The sequence below is a fragment of the Branchiostoma lanceolatum genome, chromosome 9 (genome assembly GCF_035083965.1).
Source record: "Branchiostoma lanceolatum isolate klBraLanc5 chromosome 9, klBraLanc5.hap2, whole genome shotgun sequence".
NCBI lineage: Eukaryota > Metazoa > Chordata > Leptocardii > Amphioxiformes > Branchiostomatidae > Branchiostoma > Branchiostoma lanceolatum.
In genome coordinates, this window is record NC_089730.1 from 20660917 (window position 1) to 20683639 (window position 22723).

A 22723-nucleotide genomic window follows, 5' to 3' on the forward strand; every position below is an offset into this window, starting at 1 on the left:
CATACTATCGATCGTACAACACACAAGTCGACAAGAGATTCGAGTGTACCATGAAAACTATAAGTAAACAACTGATAACCCTAGCCTCTCAAGCTAAAGTACCTGGATATATGTGGATGTCGTCAGTTCGTCAGCAACACTCCTCACTGAAAGAGAACTAATGCCCACTGGGGGTATTTTTGCCATACACCTGACTGGGGCTTTCCGTGTATGAGTTACTTTGCTCAGAATAGACGGTGCTTTCCACTTACGTCATAGCTGTGGCATGCTGCGTGCAAACAGACAAAAGAAGGCCGGATGCCTTTCAGGCTTTACGGTTAAAGTATATTTACATAACCTGTTAGTACCCGGATTGAAATTCAGTCAACCGTTCTGGTGCTGCATTCACTAAATACAAAGAACACAATGAATTAATGATTTACAGCTTAAATGCAGGCAACAAACTATCTGATACAGATTGAATTGAGCACAACAGCACGAAAAGCTTCAAACTCGACATTCTGTGTATACACATGTTAAACTGATCCTTTTTTTGCTAACAAGTGTACGGCGTGTTTTAGGTTGTGTATGCAAATACACACAGTATGATAGCCTCCATAGCAGGCTCTACCGGGCCTTTTTGGGGGGCTTATAATACACTTTTTATAGCCAGCACGTAACCATCAGCCACCCTGTAACCTAGGGCCAAAATAGTAACAGGCTGGCTGATGGTTGCGGGCTGGCTGCAAAAAGTGTATCATAAGGCCCCCCAAAAAGGCCCGGTAGAGCCTGCTATGGAGGCTACAGTATGAATCGTTAGCGAGCATTTTAGAGTGAAAATGACCGATTTAGACCATGTGGAGTAATTCGTTTGAGGCAGAGCTTTATAGTTCCTAAACTAGCTTCTGATGTAACCCCCCCCCCCTTGTTTAGATGTCAATATTATGCGCTAACCTGCAGTTTGTGTAAGGGTTCGGGTGCGCTATATCTTAGGTATGTCTGGGCGGGGAGTGATATTTCCGGGTTTGTTGGGTGTCAGCAGCATACATAATGTAGGGTTTATCATGTTGGAGTGCTTATTTTAAAAGTTTAACCAGATTTGGGTCTTAAATATTTTCCATGCGCTGACGAAAAGTCGCATCTGTTATCTTTGTATGAGATGTAGCCATAAAACATTATGCTATTCTCTTGTTAGGTTTCATTGGCCCTTTAAATCTATCTAAATATGTCAATTCAGCAACCTTTGAGCATGATCCTTACACACCAGGCTGCTTGGCAAAATTTACTCTTATGTAACACTTACAGTATGTACTACTGATAAGGTGTGTGACATTCTATGAACTCCAGATATCAGGTTGGCCATGGTGTGCTCATATATTGCACAAATGATAGTTATGCCCCCTGAGACGTCACAAATACAAGACGTCACAAATACAAGATGGCGACCCCGTGACGTCACAAATACAAGATGGCGGCCCCCTCACAAGTCAAAGGATCTAACACAGGTTTTGCTACGCAAACCTGTAATCAATACCGATACATATATTCCAGGCGCAACACCGCCGATCTGCAAATTTGTTATGGATTTCACAGTTCGTGGTATGTGGAAAATCAGGTTGGTAAACTTTGACCTTTCCACTTCGTTTGACCCCTGACGTACCAAAATCGCCATCTTGCAAAGGTGCTGTCCGAGTCTTTTGAGTAGGATGCGATTTTCGCGTTACTTGTAGACAACGCGGACAAGGTAAGAGTACTAACCTGTTAATTAGAGTCTACATTGTTTAACGACAGGTTATCTCGAACCTGTTTATCTTTCAGACGGTGCACGACCAGTTGAGGGTGAAATGGGGAGGGGGGTGGGTTGGGTGGGGGGGGGGGGGTGGCTGGCTGCCATATCCAGAGTTATAAACCAAGGATTGATGTGTTCAAAAATTCGTATTTCCCGAGAACAATAGTAGAATGGCACTCGTTGTCATCAGATGCTGTAGGAGCAACTTCACTAAATAGCTTAAAAGAACGATTGCAGTCAAATGTGCAAAAGTTAGGTGTGACAGGCCGTTCAGTGTAATATAACCAGCTGCTGCCGCGCCGCGTGCCTGCGAAGCTGGTGTGTTACGCGGAAGGGCAGTTATACCGACTATACAGATACAGATATCGAGCCTTGTAATCCATGCTAGGGAATATGACACCTACCATAGGTAGTTGGGGTAGTTTTTGTTCCTCTTTGCTTTGATGAATGTCAAAACTGTCTGACAGTGCCGTCTCCCACCAGATCGTAAACTGTGATATATAGCCTGTATTGTTGTACTTTAGTAGGATGATTCCGTGGGAAAGTCTGAAGGTATATGTGAATTATATAATTCCCCAAAACCAATCGACATAACGGTTACAGGGTGGCATCTGTTTTATACAGTTTATTCTGTAACAGTGTGTTAGAACTTCCCATGAAGTAACTTCTATTTCCTTCTTTGTTTTCGTAGGGCAGAAAAGAGATGGCAGATCCAAGCTGTGGGGGTTTAACTGACAAGTTGCATAGTACCGGCCATCCTGGGAACGAGACAAGCAGGGGGGAAGGCCAGACAACAGACATGGTCAGGCAGCCAGACAAGGAAGAACAAGCTTCATGCGAGGAAACGTTTCATGTAAAGGTTGAGAAGTCTGACTCCTGGTCACATGTAGATCCTGGTTGTGTAAGTTCAATGGAAGAACTGTATCAAGAACATCCTGAGAACAGGACAAGCAGCAACGAGGCCCAGACAACAGACATGGGCAGGCAGCAGGGCATGGAAGAGCAAACTTCATGCGAGGAAACGTTTCATGTAAAGGTTGAGAAGCCTGACTCCTCATCACATGTAGATCCTGGTTGTGTAAGGTCTATGGAAGAACTGTATCAAGAACATCCTGGAAACGGGACAAGCAGCAGCGAGGGCCAGACAACAGACATACAGCAGGACAGGGAAGAGCAAATTTCATGCCAAAAAACGTTTCATGTAAAGGTTGAGAAGACTAACTCCTCCTCCCATGTGGATCCTGGTTGTGTAAGTTCAATGGAAGAACTGTATCAAGAACATCCTGAGAACAGGACAAGCAGCATGGATGCCCAGACAACAGACATGGACAGACAGCAGGACAGGGAAGAACAAGCTTCATGCGAGGAAACGTTTCATGTAAAGGTTGAGAAGACTGACTCTTGGTCACATGTAGATCCTGGTTGTGGAAGTTCAATGGAAGAACTGTATCAAGAACATCCTGAGAACGGGACAAGCAGCAGCGAGGCCCAGACAACAGACATGCAGCAGGACAGGGAAGAACAAGCATCATGTGAGGAAACGTTTTACTGGGAGGTTGAGAAGACAGACTCCTCATCACATATAAATCCTGATTGTAGACGTTCTATGGAAGAACTGTATCAACAACATCCCGGGATTGAAACAAGCAGCATGGAGGGCCAGGCAATAGTCATGGACAGGCAACAGGACTGGGAAGAACAAGCTTCATGCGAGGAAACTTTTGATGGGAACCTTAGGAATTCTGACAATACATCATCATCACACGTAGAACAGGTCGAAAGTCACATGCCTGAACTCAGTACAGAGAAACCCCGCATCGGTGGAGAATGCGGGCCTGGAACACGCATTAGGGAAGCCCTTGGATTACACATGAGAACCCATACAGGAGAAAAACCCTACAAGTGTGATCACTGTGACTATTCGTCAATGCTGAAATCCCATTTAGACATTCATTTGACAAACCATACTGGTGAGAAACCCTACATGTGTTCATGCGGGTTCGGGACACACTATAGACAAGTCTTGCGAAAACACATGAGAACCCATAGAGAAGAAAAGCCCTACAAGTGTGATCAGTGTGACTATTCTGCAGCAAAGAAATCCAGTTTGGACATTCATTTGACAGACTGCACTGGTGAGAAACCCTACATGTGTGGGGAATGCGGGTTTGGGACACACTATAGACAAGTCTTGCAAAAACACATGGGAACCCATAGAGCTGCAGGTAAGTCAAATAAATCAAATCAAATCAAATCAACCCATACAGGGAAAAAGCCCTACAAGTGTGATCAGTGTAACTATTCTGCAGCAAAGAAATCCAGTTTGGATCGCCATCTAGCAATACACACTGGTGATAAACCCTACATGTGTGGGGAGTGTGGGCACAGGACATGTCACCTGAGTGCTTTGAAACAACACATGAGAACTCATACAGGAGAAAAGCCCTACAAGTGTGACCAGTGTGACTATTCTGCTGTGACTAAAAGTGGTTTGGACTACCACCTAATAGCAAAACATACTGGAAAGAAACCCTACAAGTGTAGGGAGTGTGGATACAGGGCAGTTCTAAAGACTGCCTTATCCCAGCACATGAAAACTCATGCAGTAAGAGTAAATGCCTACAAGTGTGATCACTGTGACTATTCTGCAACGCGGAAAGCCAGTCTGGACCTTCATCTATTAATAGCAAAACACACTAGTGAGAAGCCCTACACGTGTGGGGAGTGTGGGTACAGGGCAGCTGGAAAGAATGACCTTTCCCTACATTTAAAAAGACACAGAGCAGAAAAGTTCAACACGTGCGACCAGAGTGACTATTCTGCAGCACAGAGATCCCAATCGGACATTCATCTAGCAAATCACACCAGTGAGACACCCTTCACGTGTAGTGATTGTGGGTACAGGGCACACCATAAGACTACCCTAATCAAGCACATGAAAACTCACCTCTCTACTGGAGAAAAACCCTACGCGTGTGAGGTGTGTGGATACAGGGCAGTTCTGAAGTATAACTTATCCAGGCACATGAAAACTCATGTAAAGCCGTACAAGTGTGACCAATGCGACTATTCTGCTGCACAGAAATCCCATTTAGATAAACATCTAGTAAAACATACTGGCGAGATATCCTACATGTGTAGTGAGTGTGGATACAGGACACATCGAAAGTCTGTACTATCCAATCATATGAGAACTCATAGAGACAAAAAGCCATTCAAGTGTGAGGAGTGTGGGTACAGGACAACCAAGAAGGATGCCCTATCAAAACATATGAGAACTCATACAGGAGATAAACCCTACATGTGTGATCAGTGCGACTATTCTGCCACGACGACACCAGGCTTGGTCCGCCATCCTGCAAAACACACCGGCGAGAAACCTTACATGTGTGACCATTACGACTATTCTGCTGCACAGAAATCCGATTCGGTCACTCATTTAGTAAAAAATACTGATGAGAAAATGGAAAGTCAGATGCCAAAACTCAATACTGAAAAGTTCTACATGTGCGGGACGTGTGGGTTCAGGACAAATAAAATGTCTCACCTATCCAGGCACTTGAAAACTCATACAGCAGATAAAGCCTTCAAGTGTGAGCATTGTGATTATTCTGCAACACTGAGACGTTATTTGGAGGACCACATTAGAGAACATACTGACGAGAAACCCTACAAATGTGAGAAATGTGGGTACAGGGCAAACCGAAAAAGTGACCTGCGCGCACATTTCAGAACGCATGCAGCAGAAAAAAACTGATCAACTGTGACAGCTTTGACCATTCTGCAGCAGAGAAATCCGCATTGGACGTCAATTTAGATTAAGACTCGTCACCGGCATGTCCTGTTCTGATATATGAGAACCTAGATGATGTTACGACCGTACAAATGTGATGGATTTGACTATTTACTGATATTAAGCAACTATACTGTACATAAACATAGCAAAATACATGTACGCAGGTGAGAAGCACTGCATGTGCGAGGGAGTGTGGTTACAGGACAATTGCTATGGCCGATCTATCCACATGCAACTCAAGCCCTCGAACAATTAGAGCGTTTGAAAAAAAAGGAATGTGCAGAACTAACATGGTTTTAGTAATGTAATTGATACTTGATAGCTTAGATAATAAACAAGAATATTTATTTAGTTTTAGGTAATGCTTGTAGAAGGCAGTGTCTGTCCAGTGTTCTATTGGAACAAAGTCTTTTGTTGTTATTGTAGCCTCTAAGCTGACTGGGAATAAATTGCTACAATACAAAGTGTGTGTGGAGATTTTTCTCAAACATATTTGTACCAGTAACAGGATTCACTTAAAGGAACCAAAACCTTGCCCTGGGGAAGTCGTAAAGGGAGTGCTCCTACTGTGAGCTGCCCAGCAGGTTGAGGGCTGGATTAATCCCCCATAACCACATAAATTCATAAAAGGATTAGATGTCTGCCAGCCTGGGACAATAGCAGGGACAGATTACCATAATAACTGTCAGAGAATTCAAACTTTTTTCTGTACTGGTTTTTCTATGAACAGTATCAAACCATGCAGAATGGCCCAGATATCTATCAAAAAGTCACATAATCCAAGGAAGTTTCAATCAGATAAGATCCCTTGGATAATCAAGACAATGCTATCTACAACTTTCAGTTTGGGGAAAGCCAACCTTGTTCAAACTTTCAAATCGACCCTGTCAACGTTGTGTTAGAGTGTCTAAATGGATATAAATTTCCAATGTCTTCCCAACATAAGCCTAGGTTGTGTGTCTAGAAATATGACTTGGGATTTTTTGCGTCTTCTTGTTGTTGTAACCAGCATAGAATAGGGCTCTGTAGAACGGTACATATAACTGCTAGCCAATGTCTCAAACTAAATTGCAAGCCAGTGTTGTCATTACTTTATTTCTTGGCTAACTGTCCTTCAAGCTAACTTCTTTATGTGTAGCCATACTTCAAATTCTTATATGTTATCTATAGAATTCAAACATGACATGAAGAGTAACTTGTACATGGTAAACTTTCTCAGCCAGGTCTCCACTGATGTGCACTGTACGGCTGCCAGGCGCATACTGAAGGCTATAGTTTACATTATCCCGTATTTATATAGTTTTACTGGGGTCTTTAACCCTTTGCTTGCATAGCTCTAGAACATGTTCAAGAAACTTTTTGTTTGCCCTTGTCAGGCCTTGATGTCTCTACGCACCAATACCCCTAAGTAGCCTGAAGCCCAGCCTTCTTAGTTTCAGTCCGCTACCAAAGCTTCGCTCCCATTCTTCTTGGCGGGGAGCGGAGCTTGAGTAGCGGACTAAAGCTAAGAAGGCTGGGCTTCAGGCTAACGCTAAAGATATTATTGATAAGTTGAAGTTTCAATAGATACATACATCCACTATTAAACGCACTTAATAGATAAGTTACATTAACTTTTGTTGTTTACCTCTGTCATAACGATGCAGAATATACACATGAATGAGTAGGCTGACAGACAGAAATACGAAAATCCAAGCAGTGTTATGTGTTAGCTGATGAAACAATCTAAAATGGTACAATAAGTTGGCGGTGAGAGCTTACTGCCAAAATCACGAACATAAACATTTATCAGTTGTCTATATGTTCTTTTCGGACAGACGTTTTATCTAGTACATGACGCTACCGGTTACTACATCTGCCGTCTTGAGGGCGATCTTCTCCAGTTCGCGTCGTTAAAAATCCGGTAGAACCGGGTAGTATTACACATACAACGTTATAAACTCATTAAACATTAAATAGTTGTCTATACGCTTTATCTAGTATACTGAGACTCCAGATGTTGGTGGTGGGGAAGATTGCGACCTTGTTATCACATGCCCCATTTTTTTCCCCGCTCTCCCCGCCAAGAGAGTTTTATCTAGTACATGACGCTAGCGGCCACTACCTCCGCCCACGCGGTGTCGATGTTCCTCAGTTCGCGGTACAGGTCCTGGTAGAACGGTTTGTCGATGGAGCTGATGGTGTTCGGTGCCAGTGGGTTCATGTTGGGCTGGGTGATCAACACGCTGGCGTTGAAAGACTGGTAGAGGCTACAATCTTTGTTCCACGGGTGGAGAGAGAATCTGTTGGAAAAGGTGTGGAAAGGCAGAATAATGTTAATCATGGGAGACGTAACTTAGAAAAGGTACGCAAATTACTAAATGATACAAAACCAAAATAAGATATATTGTACATGAAAGCATACTACAAAATTAATGAAACAATGCTGTAACCTTAACATTATATAATATAGCGTCTATTTACCCACCTTAAACAAGACGATCGTATGTTGCACGGATCGTCACGAACTAATCAAAAGTGTTGAGTTTCTTCCTCTCTGGGGACTGCAGGTTATACCAGTTCACAGTCTTTTACGGTTAATGGACAATATGTGTAGCCATGTGACGGTCTAAACGGCTGTTCTGTACAGAAGAATAGTCACACTGATCACATTTGCAGGCTTTTTTCACCTGTATGTTTTCTCATATGCACGGATAGGCGAGACCTGTTAGCTGTCCTGAACCCGCACTCTCCACACTTGTAGGGTTTTTAATCAGTGTGTTTAGCCATGTGTCGGTACAGATCCCTTTTACGTGTAGCAGAATAGTCGCACTGATCACACTTACAGGGTTTTTCAACAGCATGTCTTTTCATATGTTCGGATAGTCTAAACCTAGCAGCCGTCCTGTATCCGCACTCTCCGCACATGTACGGCTTTTCTCCCGTGTGCTTATTAGTCATGTGTCGGTCTAAAGACCTCTTATGTGCAGCAGAATAGTCACACTGGTCACACTTGTTGGGCTTCTCAACTGTATGTGTATTCATATGTCCGGATAGGGTAGACTTTCTGGTCGTCCTAAATCCACACTCTCCACAAATGTATGGTTTCTCACCGGTATGTTTTCTCATATGTACGGTTAGGTCAGATCTGTTCCTTGTCCTGAATCCGCACTCTTCACACATGTAGGGTTTTTCGCCGGTGTGTTTAGCCATGTGTCGGTCTAAGTGGCCTTTCTGTACAGCAGAATAGTCACACTGGTCACATTTGTATGGTTTTTCTCCGGTGTGTTTACGCTTGTGTCGATCTAAACCGCATTTCTTTGCAGCATAATAGTCGCACTGGTCACATTTGTAGGGTTTCTCACCGGTATGTTTTCTCATATGTTCGGATAGGCGAGACCTGTTGGCTGTCCTGTACCCGCACTCCCCACACATGTAGGGTTCGTCTCCAGTGTGTTTAGCCATGTGTAGATCAAAGTGGTCTTTTCGTGCTGCAGAATAGTCGCACTGGCCACATTTGAAGGGTTTCTCCCCTGTATGTTTTCTGGTGTGTTTGATTAGGTCAGCCTTCGAAGCTGCCTTGTAGTCACATTCCGTACATGCGAAACGTTTTTCCACAGCACGCTTCACAACAGGTCTGACCTGTTGCTCTGTACGACTCTGTACATGTACGGAAGGGCGGACAAACTTTATCCCGCTCGTTTCCTCACATGGAATGATCCCTTCCTTGTCCTGCTGCCTTCCCGTGTCTGTTGCCGGGTCCTCGTGGCTACTTGTCTCGTTCCCAGCTGCAGGGTGTTCAGTTGCCAGCTCTTCCTCATGAATCTCACGGCTCCTCTCGTCCATTTGTATTTCTAACAACAATAGAATGTAAAAAAAATAATATTGGTTTAAGGAATATTGAAAACGTGTCCACATCGTCTTTTCCTGAAACATATGACATGTGACAACCCATGCATGGTATACATTGGGAAATATATCAAAGAATGTCTAGACGTAAGAAACTCCTCCGATAATTGTAAAATCCCATTGTCATCCCATACTACTACACCATATTGTATAAGATAGACTAGTACACCATATTGTATAATATAGACGGATTAGCCTAGTAGAATGTTATCTATGTACCAGTGAATGCCATACTCTGTACCTTGTACAATTGTTGAGCAATAAAGTTATTATTTGGGAGGACAACTTGTAAAGGTGTTGATACACCTGTTTTGTCCTCCCTTCCACTTGTTTTTGCATGTGGTAAATTCAAATAAAGAAATTATCATTATGTGAGCGTGTCATTGTTGTGTTCCTTTGAACTTGAGGGTTGATGATAGACTGGGTCGGAGACTTTGAGATGTGCTCTCTACATCTACTTTAATCAGGAAGGGTTAGTTGAGGGTAGTACAGATGGTGTTGCTCAGACCTCAGGTTGAGTGTAAAGAGGAAGTTCTTGGGTATCCTTACGTTGGCCTGAGCTACTTAGTATGTAAATGGCCAAAACTAATACATAATGTGGAGGGGTGCTGCTCTGGCTATGTTACTGATAATACAAGTTAAGCTTACCAACGATGATCATGTTATATCTTAAACGGCTTCACATGAATAGTGTTAGAAAATGTTATGATAAAACTGTAACTTGAAACAGAAAACAGCCGGAAGGAGTCTGCAACGGAGGCTAAGGTATAGTGCTAAATAACGTTACGTTCTCTAGGCCCCCCTCCCCCATAGAAAATCACCTTAAGATTCGTCCCCCAAGATACTCTCGTAGACCTATTAAATCGTATACATAGCAGTTAATCAACAACCGTCTAACCTGTATTTTGCTATACTTGAGAAGAGACAGAGCGTTGAATAGCCGTCAAAGTCGTCTTAATTTACATAAAGAGATCTTTGTGTCGCTGGTCAAAATGGCGACCAAGCGTAGTGTAACAAGGTATTGATCGTCCTTACCTCGTATCCGTGGGCTCTACAGAAGGTGGAACTTCGTGATGGATTATGTTGTCGAACTCGAACCTAACTATCGCTAAGCGTGCACGCTCTAAACTAAACTGAACCGTAACAACTTGCTTGAACTTGCCCCAACGCAACGCAACTAACTTCAACATCCGGGGCCTCGATCAGGGCTGACCCCTGACCTCCTAAACCTGGTTACACTGTCCTCCCTCCTATGAAGACACGTCCTCGTGTCTTAGAATCCCAATCTATCCGGGGGTCTCCCCCGGCGTCGGGAGCGGGTTGTAGTGGGTGCTGGAGCGTCACACACATTTTGACTCTGGTCTTCGTTCATTGAGCAGTACCACTCTCCGTCTGGATCTATCTCAGCAGCTTCATGTGCTGTTATCCTTCTCCAGCTGTCGCAGGAGTCACACTGCACCCAATCCTGCAGCGACTCTGCGTCTAAATCCTCAGCTGGAGTCTCCTCGGCAGGTAACTCATCTGTCAAAGAATCTTCTGCTCTCGCTCCAGTTTCCTCTTCCGGCTCTTGCACATGGTACTCCTTGAGCCTGTTGAAGTGCACTACGACCCTCTGTCGTCCTCCCACTCGCTGGACTCTATAGGTAACATCTGACATCCGTGTCACCACTCTGTAGGGTCCTTTCCATTTTGGGAAGAACTTCTTGCTCAATCCTCTCGGGACGGCTGGAATAGACAGCCAAACTTGGTCCCCCACGGAGAAGCCTCCTCCGTGGCATTTTCTGTCATACACATCCTTTTGGCGCCTATGTGCCGTTTCCATGTTCTGTCTAGCTCTTCTGTAAGCCATATCCAATTCTTCTCTCACCCCCTGTGCCTGAACGTCTATCCCTCCAGCTGGCTCTGGCCTGTCCACAGGCCACATGACGTCGGCTGGTACCCTTGCTTCCTCACCATAGGTGAGAAAGAATGGAGTGTAGTCTGTGCTGGAGTGGACACTGGTACGGTAGGCGAACAAGGCTGACTGAAGGCGGGCATCCCAGTCAGTGTGAGAGTCATTCACATACATGGTAAGAATCTGACAGACCGTCCTATTAAATCGCTCGACCATGCCATCACCCTCTGGGTGATATGCCGTAGTTCTTGTCTTCTTAATTCCCAGCTCCTGGCATAATGTGTGGACAATCTGTGAATCAAAGTCTCTCCCTTGGTCACTGTGCAGCTGGTAGGGCACACCGAACCTGGTGATCCATGTATCAATCAATGCTCGCACCACGGTCGTCGCCTTTTGATCTGGTAACGCTACAGCTTCCACCCATTTCGTCATATAATCAGATATTACCAATATGTGTTTATTTCCCTTCGGGGTCTCTGGGAAGGGTCCCATAAAGTCCATGGCCACCCTCTCCCACCGGAATCCTGGGGATGAGGGAACTAATGGTGCCCTTCTTCGCCGGGACCCTGTCTTTCTCTTGGCACACTCTGAACATCCCTTCACATGTAGCTCGACATCGGTAGCCATCCCGTACCAAAAGAACCGTTCTCGCATTCTTAGAAGGGTTTTATCCACCCCTAGGTGCCCACTCAGAATACCTCCGTGGCATTCCCTGAGCACCTGTTCCCTCAGAGTCTTGGGCACGACGAGCTGGAGCCGATAGGAGGTGTCTGTGTTATCAGCATACAATCTCCGGTACAACACCCCCTCTTTGACCTCCATCCTCTCTCGGTCATTCCAATAGCGCAAGCCTTCTTTCCCGAGTGGGGAGGGTTGTTCAGTCTAGTCTCCGCTCTCCACGGCTAACAGCACTGGGCTTATCTCAGGATCGTCGGCCTGCTGTTGCTTGATATCCTGACCGGCTGCAAAAGGTACAAGTACCTCAGGGGGGTCTGAAGCAACCTGGACTGACATCACGCCATCTGTCGGGGCATCTTCTAGGCCGCACTGTCGGCAGGGAATCCGGGACAACCCGTCCGCATTGCCATGTTTCTTCCCAGCTCTGTGCTGGACCGTGAATGAGAATGACGCTAACGTCTCCAGCCAACGTGCTACTTGATTCTCAGGCTCCTTAAATGTCATCAGCCATTTTAGGGCGTGGTGGTCGGTACGAACAGTAAACTCGCAACCTAACAAATAGTGTCTGAAATGCCATACAGAGTTAACGAGAGCAAGCAGCTCTTTCCTGGTGGTGCAATACTTCCGTTCAGCTTTGCTCAGCGTACGACTGTGGTAGGCTATAGGGTGTTCACAACCGTTGACTTCTTGCGACAGTACAGCTCCCAGTCCCCGATCTGACGCATCTGTGTCTAAGATGAATTTCTTGTGAAAATCGGGGAAGGCTAGGACCGGGGCTGTGGTGAGTTCTCTTTGTAACTGCCTGAAAATCCCCTTTTCCTCCTCTCTGAACTCAAAGTTCCCCTCTCGGTCGTTGGCCAGCTGGTATAACGGTGCCGCGATACCTGAAAAGTTTCTCACAAACCTCCTGTAGTAAGAGCAAAAGCCCAAGAACGATCGGAGCTCTCCCCTGTTACTTGGGATCGGCCAGGTTTTGACGGCCTCTACTTTCTTTGGTTCTGTCTCTACCCCCTGTTCACTCACTACATGTCCCAGGAAAGACACCTTCTCTCTCAGCAGTTGACACTTGGTAGTCTTGACCTTCAGCCCTGCATCTTGTAGGCGCTGCAAGACAGCCTCAAGTCGATCCCAATGCTCTTCAAACGTACGGCCAAAGACTATAATATCATCGAGGTAAACAAGACAGGAGGACCAGCAGAGTCCAGCCAAGACTAAGTCCATAAGCCGTTCAAATGTCGCGGGAGAGTTGCAAAGGCCCATGGGAAGGGTGTTGAACTCCCACAATCCTAGAGGTGTAGTGAACGCTGTCTTCTCTTTGCTACTTTCCTCTACTTCTACTTGGTGGTAACCGCTCACCAGATCAAGGGTACTGAAGAATTTTGCTCCCCCCAAAGCGTCCAGGGCGTCGTCTATCCTAGGTAGGGGATATGCATCCTTCAGTGTACAGTCATTGAGCTTTCTGTAGTCCACACAGAATCGGGTTGACCCATCAGGTTTCTTTACCAAGACTACAGGAGCTCCCCAGGGAGAATGTGACTCCCTGATGATGCCTATCTCTCGCATGCCCTGGAGGCAGCGCGCCATCTCTTCTCGCTGGTGGGGTGAGTACCGTCTAGGTGCAAGTTTCACTGGCCTGGCACTACCGGTGTCAATCTTGTGTTTGACCTTGTCAGTTCTTCCCAAGTCCAGCGGTCCACGTGAGAACACATGTTGAAATCGATCAACTGTCCTATACACACGCCGCCGCTGGTCTGTGCTCAAGTCCTTCCTGTCCAGACCAAGGTCTGACAGGATGCGATCCACCTCTCCTGCCTCGGGAGTAGAACTCTTGGTGGCCAGACCCCTCAGCGTCAACACTTGCTGTGCCCTTGTGCGTCTCTTGGTTCTACCTTTGCCAGCTGGCGGCAGTACAACTTCCTCAGCCTCCCCTCCATCCATAGGAGTCAGCTGTCCGACCTTGGAACCACGCCGTAATGTCACTGGCTCTGGCGACGTGTTGACCAGCCTTACTGGTACGGACCCCTCGGTCGGCGTCACCACGGTTCTGGCACACACGACTTTGTCTTTCCCTTCCAAACTGTTGGGTTCGAACACAGCAGACAGAAAACCTCCCCATCCAGGGTTTGCATCTTGTATGCATCCAGGTACGACGACTTCATGACGTCCCGGGAGGGTAACATCTTCCGCTAAACTCACCCTGCAGACATTGGGGCGAATGGACAGGACTTGTAAGGGGCATGGTCTGCCTCGGACAGAGATGGTCTCTCCTACGGTGTCAACTACGGCTCTGACTGACCTCATAAAGTCCATTCCCAGGATACATCTCTCCTGCAAGCCGTGAACGACATAGACCTTCCTCTTGATCTCCGCACCATGCACCCTTATCCTCACCTCCACGGAACCAAGCACTTTAAGTACACCACCTCCCGCTGCTACGAAACTCTGCCAGCAATTCTTTAAGGGCACTTTACCACCCTTTTCCCAAACTGAGCTATCAACACAAGATGGCCCCGCACCTGAATCTACCAATGCATTCAAATTTTGATTCCACATGTCCAGATTTAAATATAACAGTTGCTTGATTTCCCTGGCTTCACAATCTTCATGATCATTGTCTTCAACATCCTCATTATCATGGGCACAATCAGAAGAATCATTCAACTTACTGTTCTGGGGTGACTCCTTAATATGCGCTAGTGTGTCACCCCCCACCCCAGCGCCCCCTAGTTTGACGACTTCTTCGGGCTGGGGCAGTTCCTTGCCATGTGCGCACGGCCACCACAGTTGAAACAGATGTAGTCCCTACCACCAGCCTTGTTTCCGTTGTTGTTGTTGTCATTTCCCGGGTTGCTTGGGGTACGAACTCCGGTGTCGCTCCTCGTTACTGCGTCTTCAATTCGGGTCAGGCAACCCGCCATGCCCTCTACTCGGCTCTCCAGCCGGGCCACCCTTTCTTCTAGCTCCTCCTCCCTGCTATTGCTAGCGACCATGTGCACCGTAGTGCTCTCCGTACCCTCCAGCTGTGCTGCGGCCCGGCGGATGTCTCTCAGATTATTCGGCCGAGGGAAAATGTCGCCCAACCTCTCTGCCAGCCTAGAGGGCTGCAGACCGGTAATGAAATAATTGACCCCCATCTTCTCCCTCTCCGCTACATCTGTTTTGGGGTGCCCGTACTGCAACAATGACCTCAGTCGCATTTCATAGTCGAGTAGTGTCTCTCCTACCTTCCTGTGAAAGTGCAGTAGCTCGTCGAGCGAGGTTTGCTTCCTTTCCCCGGCCCCAAACCTGTCTGATAACACCGTGTGCAAATTTTCCACGTCATTTGTCAACTTGTCACCCAAACTCTCGGCGTACTCTAGAGCCGGACCCTCCAAATGTAGCATGAGGTACATTGGGTAACTTTCTACTTTCCATTGTTGCAATCTGGCCAGGCGAGCAAACTGCCTATACCACGAGCCGAAATTTAGGTTACGGCCTGAGAACTTGGCGAGTTTGATTTCTGCACGTGTCGCCGCCATCTTGAGTTTCTTTGTTCTTTGTCCGACGCGCGTTCCAGATTCTTCTGTTCACTTCTGACACCAATGTAACAAGGTATTGATCGTCCTTACCTCGTATCCGTGGGCTCTACAGAAGGTGGAACTTCGTGATGGATTATGTTGTCGAACTCGAACCTAACTATCGCTAAGCGTGCACGCTCTAAACTAAACTGAACCGTAACAACTTGCTTGAACTTGCCCCAACGCAACGCAACTAACTTCAACATCCGGGGCCTCGATCAGGGCTGACCCCTGACCTCCTAAACCTGGTTACAGTAGTGACGGGTCAGCTCTTCTTCCAGTGAAAGATCAAAGGTTACCTACCTGATTACCCAAGTGAAACAGAAAATAACCGACTGTACTGAATGAGTCGAGATAATGTTTGTTTGCTGTAGTTGCAGTGTCCTGTTGTTGAATACACACCTGGACGTAGTTGCTTTTTTATTTCAAACTTCGTACATTTTACAGCTCCGATTAACTGTTGCTAAAATTTGAAGCACCATCCTAGATCCTTGGACGAGTGCATTCAGAATCTGGCCAGTTTCTAGCTTTACTTTAATAAGTGACATATTTTGGCTTCTGACTGGCAAACAATAAGAAAAAAAAATGTCAATAGAAATGTGCTATTGACAGGATCATCCTGTCAATAGAGATTAGAATTATTTATTAACTAGCAGGTTAGATTTGCATTATTCAATTGTGGGAAATTTGCACTAGATAGATAGGATGATTCAGTTATTAATAGTGACAAAGTTCTGTTGTTGACAGGGTCATTCTGTAAACAGTGCAAAGTTTCCCACTACTGACAGGATAATATTTCAATATTCCCAGGCTATGGGAACTGTGAGAAAAGGTGAATGCCTGTAATAAACGTGGTATTTGTATATACACGACTACATATTGGCAGCAACCTTACTTTTACAGTATATAACATACCTAGCCTGAGACTAAAGGGATGGATTTTAAAACAAAAAAGTTATAATATTTGAAAAGACGAGATTAATGTAAGGATAACGGCAAAAAATTGAATCTTATAAGTCATTTAATTCAATATCAAGATTGAATCTCGAGCAAGACTACACCAATAACATAGATAGAACTAAGTTATAGAAGAGTCTAAAAAGATGGATAAAAATGTTTGATATATGGAAATACGCAAAAATGTCGGCCTAACTGCCACAAAATTGATTAAGCAAATTCTCTTTCTAAATGTGGACACCCGAGTGAGACTACATCAAAAACATAGAAGTTAGAATACATTGTAATGTTATGCAACAATCATAGTAAATCAAGACATGGACGCAACTCCAGTTGTGTAACTTATCTACACGTATATGTATGTGCATTTACGGCCTTTCACCAGTGTGTTGTGCTAGGTGGCAAACTAAATTGTTTTTCTTTGCAGCAGAGTAGCTGCACTGGTCACATTTGTAGGGTTTCTCACGTGTATGCTTTCTCATATGCTGGTTTAAAGTGCCTTTCTTTGCAGCAGAAAAGTCACACTGGTTACATTTGAAGGGTCTCTCACCAGTATGCCGTCTCATATGCTCGGTTAGGGTAGACCTGTTGGCTGTCCTGTATCCGCATTCTCCACACATGTAGGGTTTTTCACCAGTGTGTTTTGCTATGTGAAGGGCCAGCTGGCCTTTCTGCACAGCAGAATAGTCGCACTGGTTACATTTGTAGGGTTTTTCACCAGTATGGGTTCTCATATGGTGGTCTAAAGTGCCTTTCTGTGCAGCAGAGTAGTCACACTGGTCACACTTGAATGGCTTCTCGCCTGTATGCTTCCTCATATGCCTAGTTAGCTGAGACTTATAAGCCATCCTGAAACCGCACACCTCGCATCCGTGGGATTCTTCCAAAGCATCTTGTGCTATTTGCCTTTCAATCTGTCCTGGGTTATTTTGTACGTTTATCTGTGACGGGTCTTCCTTGTCGGGCGGTGAAGGGTAAATACCACACGTTTCTTTGTCACGTCCTTCTGTCATGCCAGTCTCCTTCACTCTGCTGTTAGTCTCGTTCCCAGAATGCCCAGTGTGTTTAGCCATGTGTCGGTCTAAATCGTGTTTTCGTGCAGTAGAATAGTCGCACTGCTCACATTTGTACATTTTTTCACCTGTATGTGTTCTCATATGTACAGTTAGGTTAGACCTGTAATCCGTCCTGTACCCGCACTCACCACACATGTAGGGTTTTTCTCCAGTGTGTCTCATCATATGATTATCGAGACTGGGCTTCCACTTGGTAGAAAAGTCACACTGATCACAGCTGTAAGGTTTTTCATCTGCATGTTTTCTCATATGCCGGGATAAGTGAGACCTTTTTGCTGTCCTGAACCCGCACTCCCCACACATGTAGGGTTTTTCTCCAGTGTGCTTCATCATATGATTATCGAGACTGAGCTTCCACTTGGAAGAAAAGTCACACTGATCACAACTGTAAGGTTTTTCATCTGTATGTTTCCTGGTATGTTGCAATATGTGAGACCTTTTTGCTGTCCTATACCCGCACTCTTCACACGTGTAGGGTTTTCCCCCAGTGTGTTTCACCATGTGATTATCGAGACAGGTCTTCCACTTGGTAGAAAAGTCACACTGATCACATCTGTAAGGTTTTTCATCTGTATGTTTTCTCATATGCCGGGATAAGTGAGACCTTTTTGCCGTCCTGTATCCACACTCCTCACACATGTAAGGCTTTGCAACGGCGAGGTGTGCCGTGTGTTGGTCTAAAGCGTCTTTCCTTGCTACAGAGTGGTCGCCCTGCTCACATTTAAAACTTTTCTCACCGATATTTTTTCTCTTATTTGTTGATATGTTAGACGTTTCATCCGTCATGTGGTCACATTCCGTGGATCCTTTATCCCCAGTACGTTTCACCGCAAGTCTGCACTTATTTTCTGTTCGATCCTGTAAATGTAAAGGAGGATGTACAGACTTTATCCCACTCGCTTCCTCACATGGAATGTCCTCTTCCTGGTCCTGTTGTCTTCCCGCGTCTGTTGCCGGGGCCTCGCTGCTGTTTGCCTCGTTCCCAGGGTGTTCAGTTCCCATCTCATAGCGTCTCTCGTCCATTGCTAACAACAATAAAATGACAAAGTTTTAGAAACATTGAAAACGTTTCCATATCGCCTTGTCCTGGAAGAGTTCGTAATTAAATCACAGCTCAGTCGACACGCAATATTCTTGGAGGATTCCATTGTTCCTTTGGTTATTGATATCTTATCAGGGATCCCAAATCTGTAATCTTGGTTCACGGTCCTACGCCCTAGGATGCATGGCAAATGTATCTATGGAGTGAAACGTTATGGAATTGAGATCGCTAGTTCGTGTGCTAAACACGTTGCATTCTCTATGCCCCCCCCCCCACACACACACATTGAAAACCACCGTAAGATTCGCCCCCCAAAATACTTCCGTATTCCTCACGTTTCTCAGTGGTTAATCAACAAACGTCTTACCTGTATTTTGTTATACCTGCGGGGAGTCAGAGAGTTGAATTGCCTTGAAAAACCGTTTAAACGTCTTAGATTTACAGAGGGGCCTTTGTGTCGCTAGTCAAAATGGCGGACAAGCGCAATCACGGGTCAGTACTTCCCTGGCGAAAGGTCAAAGTTCACGTACCTGATTACCCCAGTGAAACAGCAAATTACCGACTGTACTGCATGAGTCGCGATAATGCTTTTGTACGTTGTATTTGCAGTGCCTTGTACATTTTTCAAACACGACGAGAAAAAAAGTACGTGAACAAACATAATCAAATATTACAATAACGTGCTTTTTTCTTGGTTTTAAACAAATGAAGCTGCATTGGCCGGTAGGTGGTCATTTTTGCCTTGATAGAACGTCTGTTCTGGCGCAATGCTGGTAACGTCCATGATACAGTTCGTTTGGGTGAAACATTTCAAATCTGGGTGGTTTCTAGCTCATACTTCCGGGATTGCGTTGTGATGGCCATCATAACGTTCTAAGCAGTGGCATATTTTGACTGGCCATCAATATAAACGATCCTGTCAATGAATGCTATTGACAGGATCGTCTTGTCAATAGAGATTAGATTTGCACTATTTAAATGAGGGAAAATTTGTACAATAGCTACGATGATTCAGTTATTAATAGTGCGAAAGTTTTGTTGCTCACAGGATCATTCTGTGGAGAGTGCAAACTTTCCCACTACTGACAGGATGATCTTTCAATATTCCCAGGCTGGGAACTGTGAGAAAAGGTGAATGCCGGTGACAAACGTAGCATTTGTATATGCGCCGCTACATACTGGCAGCAACCTTACATTTACAGTATATAACATGCCTAGCCCTGAGACTATAGGGATGGATTTTAAAACAAAAAGTTATAATATATGGAAAGACGAGATAGATGTAAGGATAACTGCAACAAAATTGAATCTTAAGTCATTTTATTCAATATCACGATTGAATCTCGAGCAAGCCTGCACCAATAACAAACATAATAGAACTAAGTTATAGAAGAGTCTAAAAAGATGGATAAAAATGTTTGATATATGGAAATACGCAAAAATGTCGGCCTAACTGCCACAAAATTAAATCTCAAGTCATTTTATTTACCAATGTGGACACCCGACCGAGACTGCATAAACAACATAGAGGTTAAAATACATTGTACTGTTATTCAACAATCATACTAGTTAATTAAGACATGGCCGTAACTTCAGTCGTGTAACTTATCTACATAGTGTATGTATGTGCATTTAGGGCATTTCACCCGTGTGCTGTGCTAGGTGGCGAGCTAAGATGACTTGCATCAGCATAGTCGCACTGGTCACATTTGTATGGTTTCTCATGTGGTTGTCTAAATTGCCTTTATGTACAGCAGAATAGTCACACTGGTCACATTTGTAGGGTTTCTCACCTGTATGTGTTCTCATATGCACAGTAAGTCCAGACCTATAAGCCGTCCTGTACCCACACTCCCCACACATGTAGGGTTTGTCTTCAGTGTGTTTAGCCATGACGTGTTGGTCCACATGACCTTTCTTGGCAGCAGAATAGTCACACTGGTCACATTTGAAGGGTTTCTCACCGGTATGCTTTTTCATATGTTTGGTTAGGGTAGACCTGTCAGCGGTCCTGAAGCCGCACTCTCCACACATGTAAGGTTTTTCTCCGCTGTGATTAGCCATATGTTTGTTCAAATCACATTTTCGCACAGAAGAATAGTCACACCGGTTACATTTAAATGGTTTCTCCCCTGTATGTGTTCTCATATGCACAGTAAGTCCAGACCTATAAGCCGTCCTGTACCCACACTCCCCACACATGTAGGGTTTGTCCTCAGTGTGTTTAGCCATGACGTGTTGGTCCAAATGACCTTTCGTGGCAGCAGAATAGTCACACTGGTCACATTTGTAGGGTTTCTCACCTGTATGCTTTTTCATATGAAGGTCTAAATTGCCTTTCTGTGCAGCAGAATAGTTACACTGGTTACATTTGTAGGGTTTCTCACCTGTATGTGTTCTCATATGGTAGTTTAAAGTCCCTTTCCGTGCAGCAGAATAGTCGCACTGGTCACATTTGTAGGGCTTCTCACCTCTATGGGTTCTCATATGGGTTCTCATATGTCGAGATATAGCAGACCTGCTAGCCGTCCTGTACCCGCACTCCCCACACATGTAGGGTTTGTCTCCAGTGTGTTTAGCCATGACGTGTTGGTCCACATGACCTTTCTTGGCAGCAGAATAGTCACACTGATCACACTTGTAGGGTTTCTCTCCTGTATGTGTTCTCATATGGTAGTCTAAAGTCCCTTTCTGGGAAGCAGAATAGTCACACTGGTCACATTTGTAGGGTCTCTCCCCTGTATGCTTCCTCATGTGTTTGGTTAGCTGAGACTTGTAAGCCACCCTGAAACCGCACACCTCGCACCTACAGGATGCGTCCAAAGCATTTTGTGCTTTTATACTGTCCATCTGTACATGTTCTGTTCGAGTTTGCGCGAATACTTGTGATGAGTCTTCGATCTGGTGCGGGGGAGGGTTTAAACCGCACGTCTCTTTTGACAGGATCTCACTCTCCTTGTCCGGTTGTCCTGTCGTGACAGTCTCGTTCCCTCTGCTGTTTGTCTCGTTCCCAGGATGCTCGGTGTCCAGTTCTTCAAGACGAACCCCACTGCTTGGCTCGTCCATTTTTAACACTAGAAAGTCAATCGACAGTTTAGAACATAATGTGTACCTACAACTTATAAATTGTCCATCAAGCTGTACAATTCAGCTCTCAGGCTATCAGCAAGCTTTGCAGAAAATAAACAAGTCTACTACTGCTTTAACCGAGCATCAATTCTTTCTTCCTAACGAATAAACTGACTTGGGACGCTGCATTGAGCTGCCCCCCGTCCTTGTATATACCGTATGTAAATATGTAATTACTAACAACACTAAAAGTTTCACTCGTCTAGTTCTTTGCACATGTCCTTGTCTACCCCCTTTCTACCCTTTGATTGTACCTGTTACTAACACTTGCGCAGTTGCTAATAATCCGCCGTAAGGCGGTCTGAGCAGTATTGAAGATGATGATGAATATATGCGTAATAATGATTAATAATCTATCTATGCAAATACAGGACGTAACCTGTTTGCGTATAAATAATAAAGCTTAAACTCTACAAAGTTTAGTAGAGAACCCCCCCCCCCCCCCAACAGACACAGGACCAGTCTTATTATCCTATTAAAATAAACTAAAATATCCTTGCATGGGTGAGTTCATGACGCGGCCTTCCCAGTTCTACCAGTCTCTTCACGCCATACTCTGACATGTCCCCTCCCCTAATCAAAGCCGATAAACATATCCAAAAAGTTATGGTCATTAAAACATACTCGACACACCTTGTTGCGTTCAAATGAGCCTTGGAACACTTAGCTATCTGTTGGGAATGTTACCTGGTTGAGGCAGCGTTGAAATCAGATGAAATTTGACTCAAATTTGAGAGAGATATGACCCTCTCCACGAACAGTTCAAAATGGCGGACGGGAGAGCAAAGCTACAGGGTGTAAAGGTCAAAGGTTACACACCTGATTACCGAGGCTGAAGACGGAAGACGGCTCACAGTACAACTACCGCCAAGTTATTTAATACTTTCTCCTGCATAACCGTAAACTACGGTGTACTAAAAACCTTTGAAAATGTCTTC

At 45.0% G+C, this 22723-nt stretch overlaps 5 protein-coding genes across 6 annotated transcripts; 1 reads left to right on the plus strand and 4 right to left on the minus strand.

The window, feature by feature from the left end:
* The first annotated feature begins 2567 nt into the window (after nt 1–2567).
* On the plus strand, nt 2568–5525 carry LOC136442686 (zinc finger protein 585A-like). The gene has a single exon (XM_066439629.1). It carries the CDS (start codon nt 2568–2570, stop codon nt 5523–5525), a length of 2958 nt encoding a protein of 985 aa, XP_066295726.1.
* Nucleotides 5526–7072: 1547 nt separating this feature from the next.
* LOC136442298 (gastrula zinc finger protein XlCGF57.1-like) lies at nt 7073–10457 on the minus strand. 2 transcript variants are annotated; one of them, XR_010756989.1, is made up of 3 exons: nt 10351–10457; nt 8032–9397; nt 7073–7846 (listed from the first exon to the last, which is right to left on the minus strand). XR_010756989.1 is itself a non-coding variant. In XM_066439078.1 (2 exons), exon 2 carries the CDS (start codon nt 9387–9389, stop codon nt 8313–8315), a length of 1077 nt encoding a protein of 358 aa, XP_066295175.1. In that variant the 5' UTR covers nt 9390–9397; nt 10351–10457; the 3' UTR covers nt 8027–8312. The 2 variants fall into 2 exon arrangements, 1 of the variants encoding a protein (XP_066295175.1); XM_066439078.1 differs by lacking the exon at nt 7073–7846 and having other exon boundaries at nt 8027–9397.
* Nucleotides 10458–14747: 4290 nt separating this feature from the next.
* Nucleotides 14748–15542, minus strand: LOC136442687 (uncharacterized). Its single transcript, XM_066439630.1, has one exon. The coding sequence runs from the start codon at nt 15540–15542 to the stop codon at nt 14748–14750; it is 795 nt and encodes a 264-aa protein (XP_066295727.1).
* A 1064-nt stretch (nt 15543–16606) lies between these two features.
* LOC136442272 (zinc finger protein 761-like) lies at nt 16607–19150 on the minus strand. Its single transcript, XM_066439041.1, has 2 exons — nt 19024–19150; nt 16607–18639 (listed from the first exon to the last, which is right to left on the minus strand). The coding sequence occupies exon 2, from the start codon at nt 18635–18637 to the stop codon at nt 16907–16909; it is 1731 nt and encodes a 576-aa protein (XP_066295138.1). The 5' UTR covers nt 18638–18639; nt 19024–19150; the 3' UTR covers nt 16607–16906.
* An 809-nt stretch (nt 19151–19959) lies between these two features.
* On the minus strand, nt 19960–21726 carry LOC136442285 (zinc finger protein ZFP2-like). Its single transcript, XM_066439061.1, has one exon. The coding sequence runs from the start codon at nt 21720–21722 to the stop codon at nt 20289–20291; it is 1434 nt and encodes a 477-aa protein (XP_066295158.1). The 5' UTR covers nt 21723–21726; the 3' UTR covers nt 19960–20288.
* Between the last annotated feature and the right edge of the window lie 997 nt (nt 21727–22723).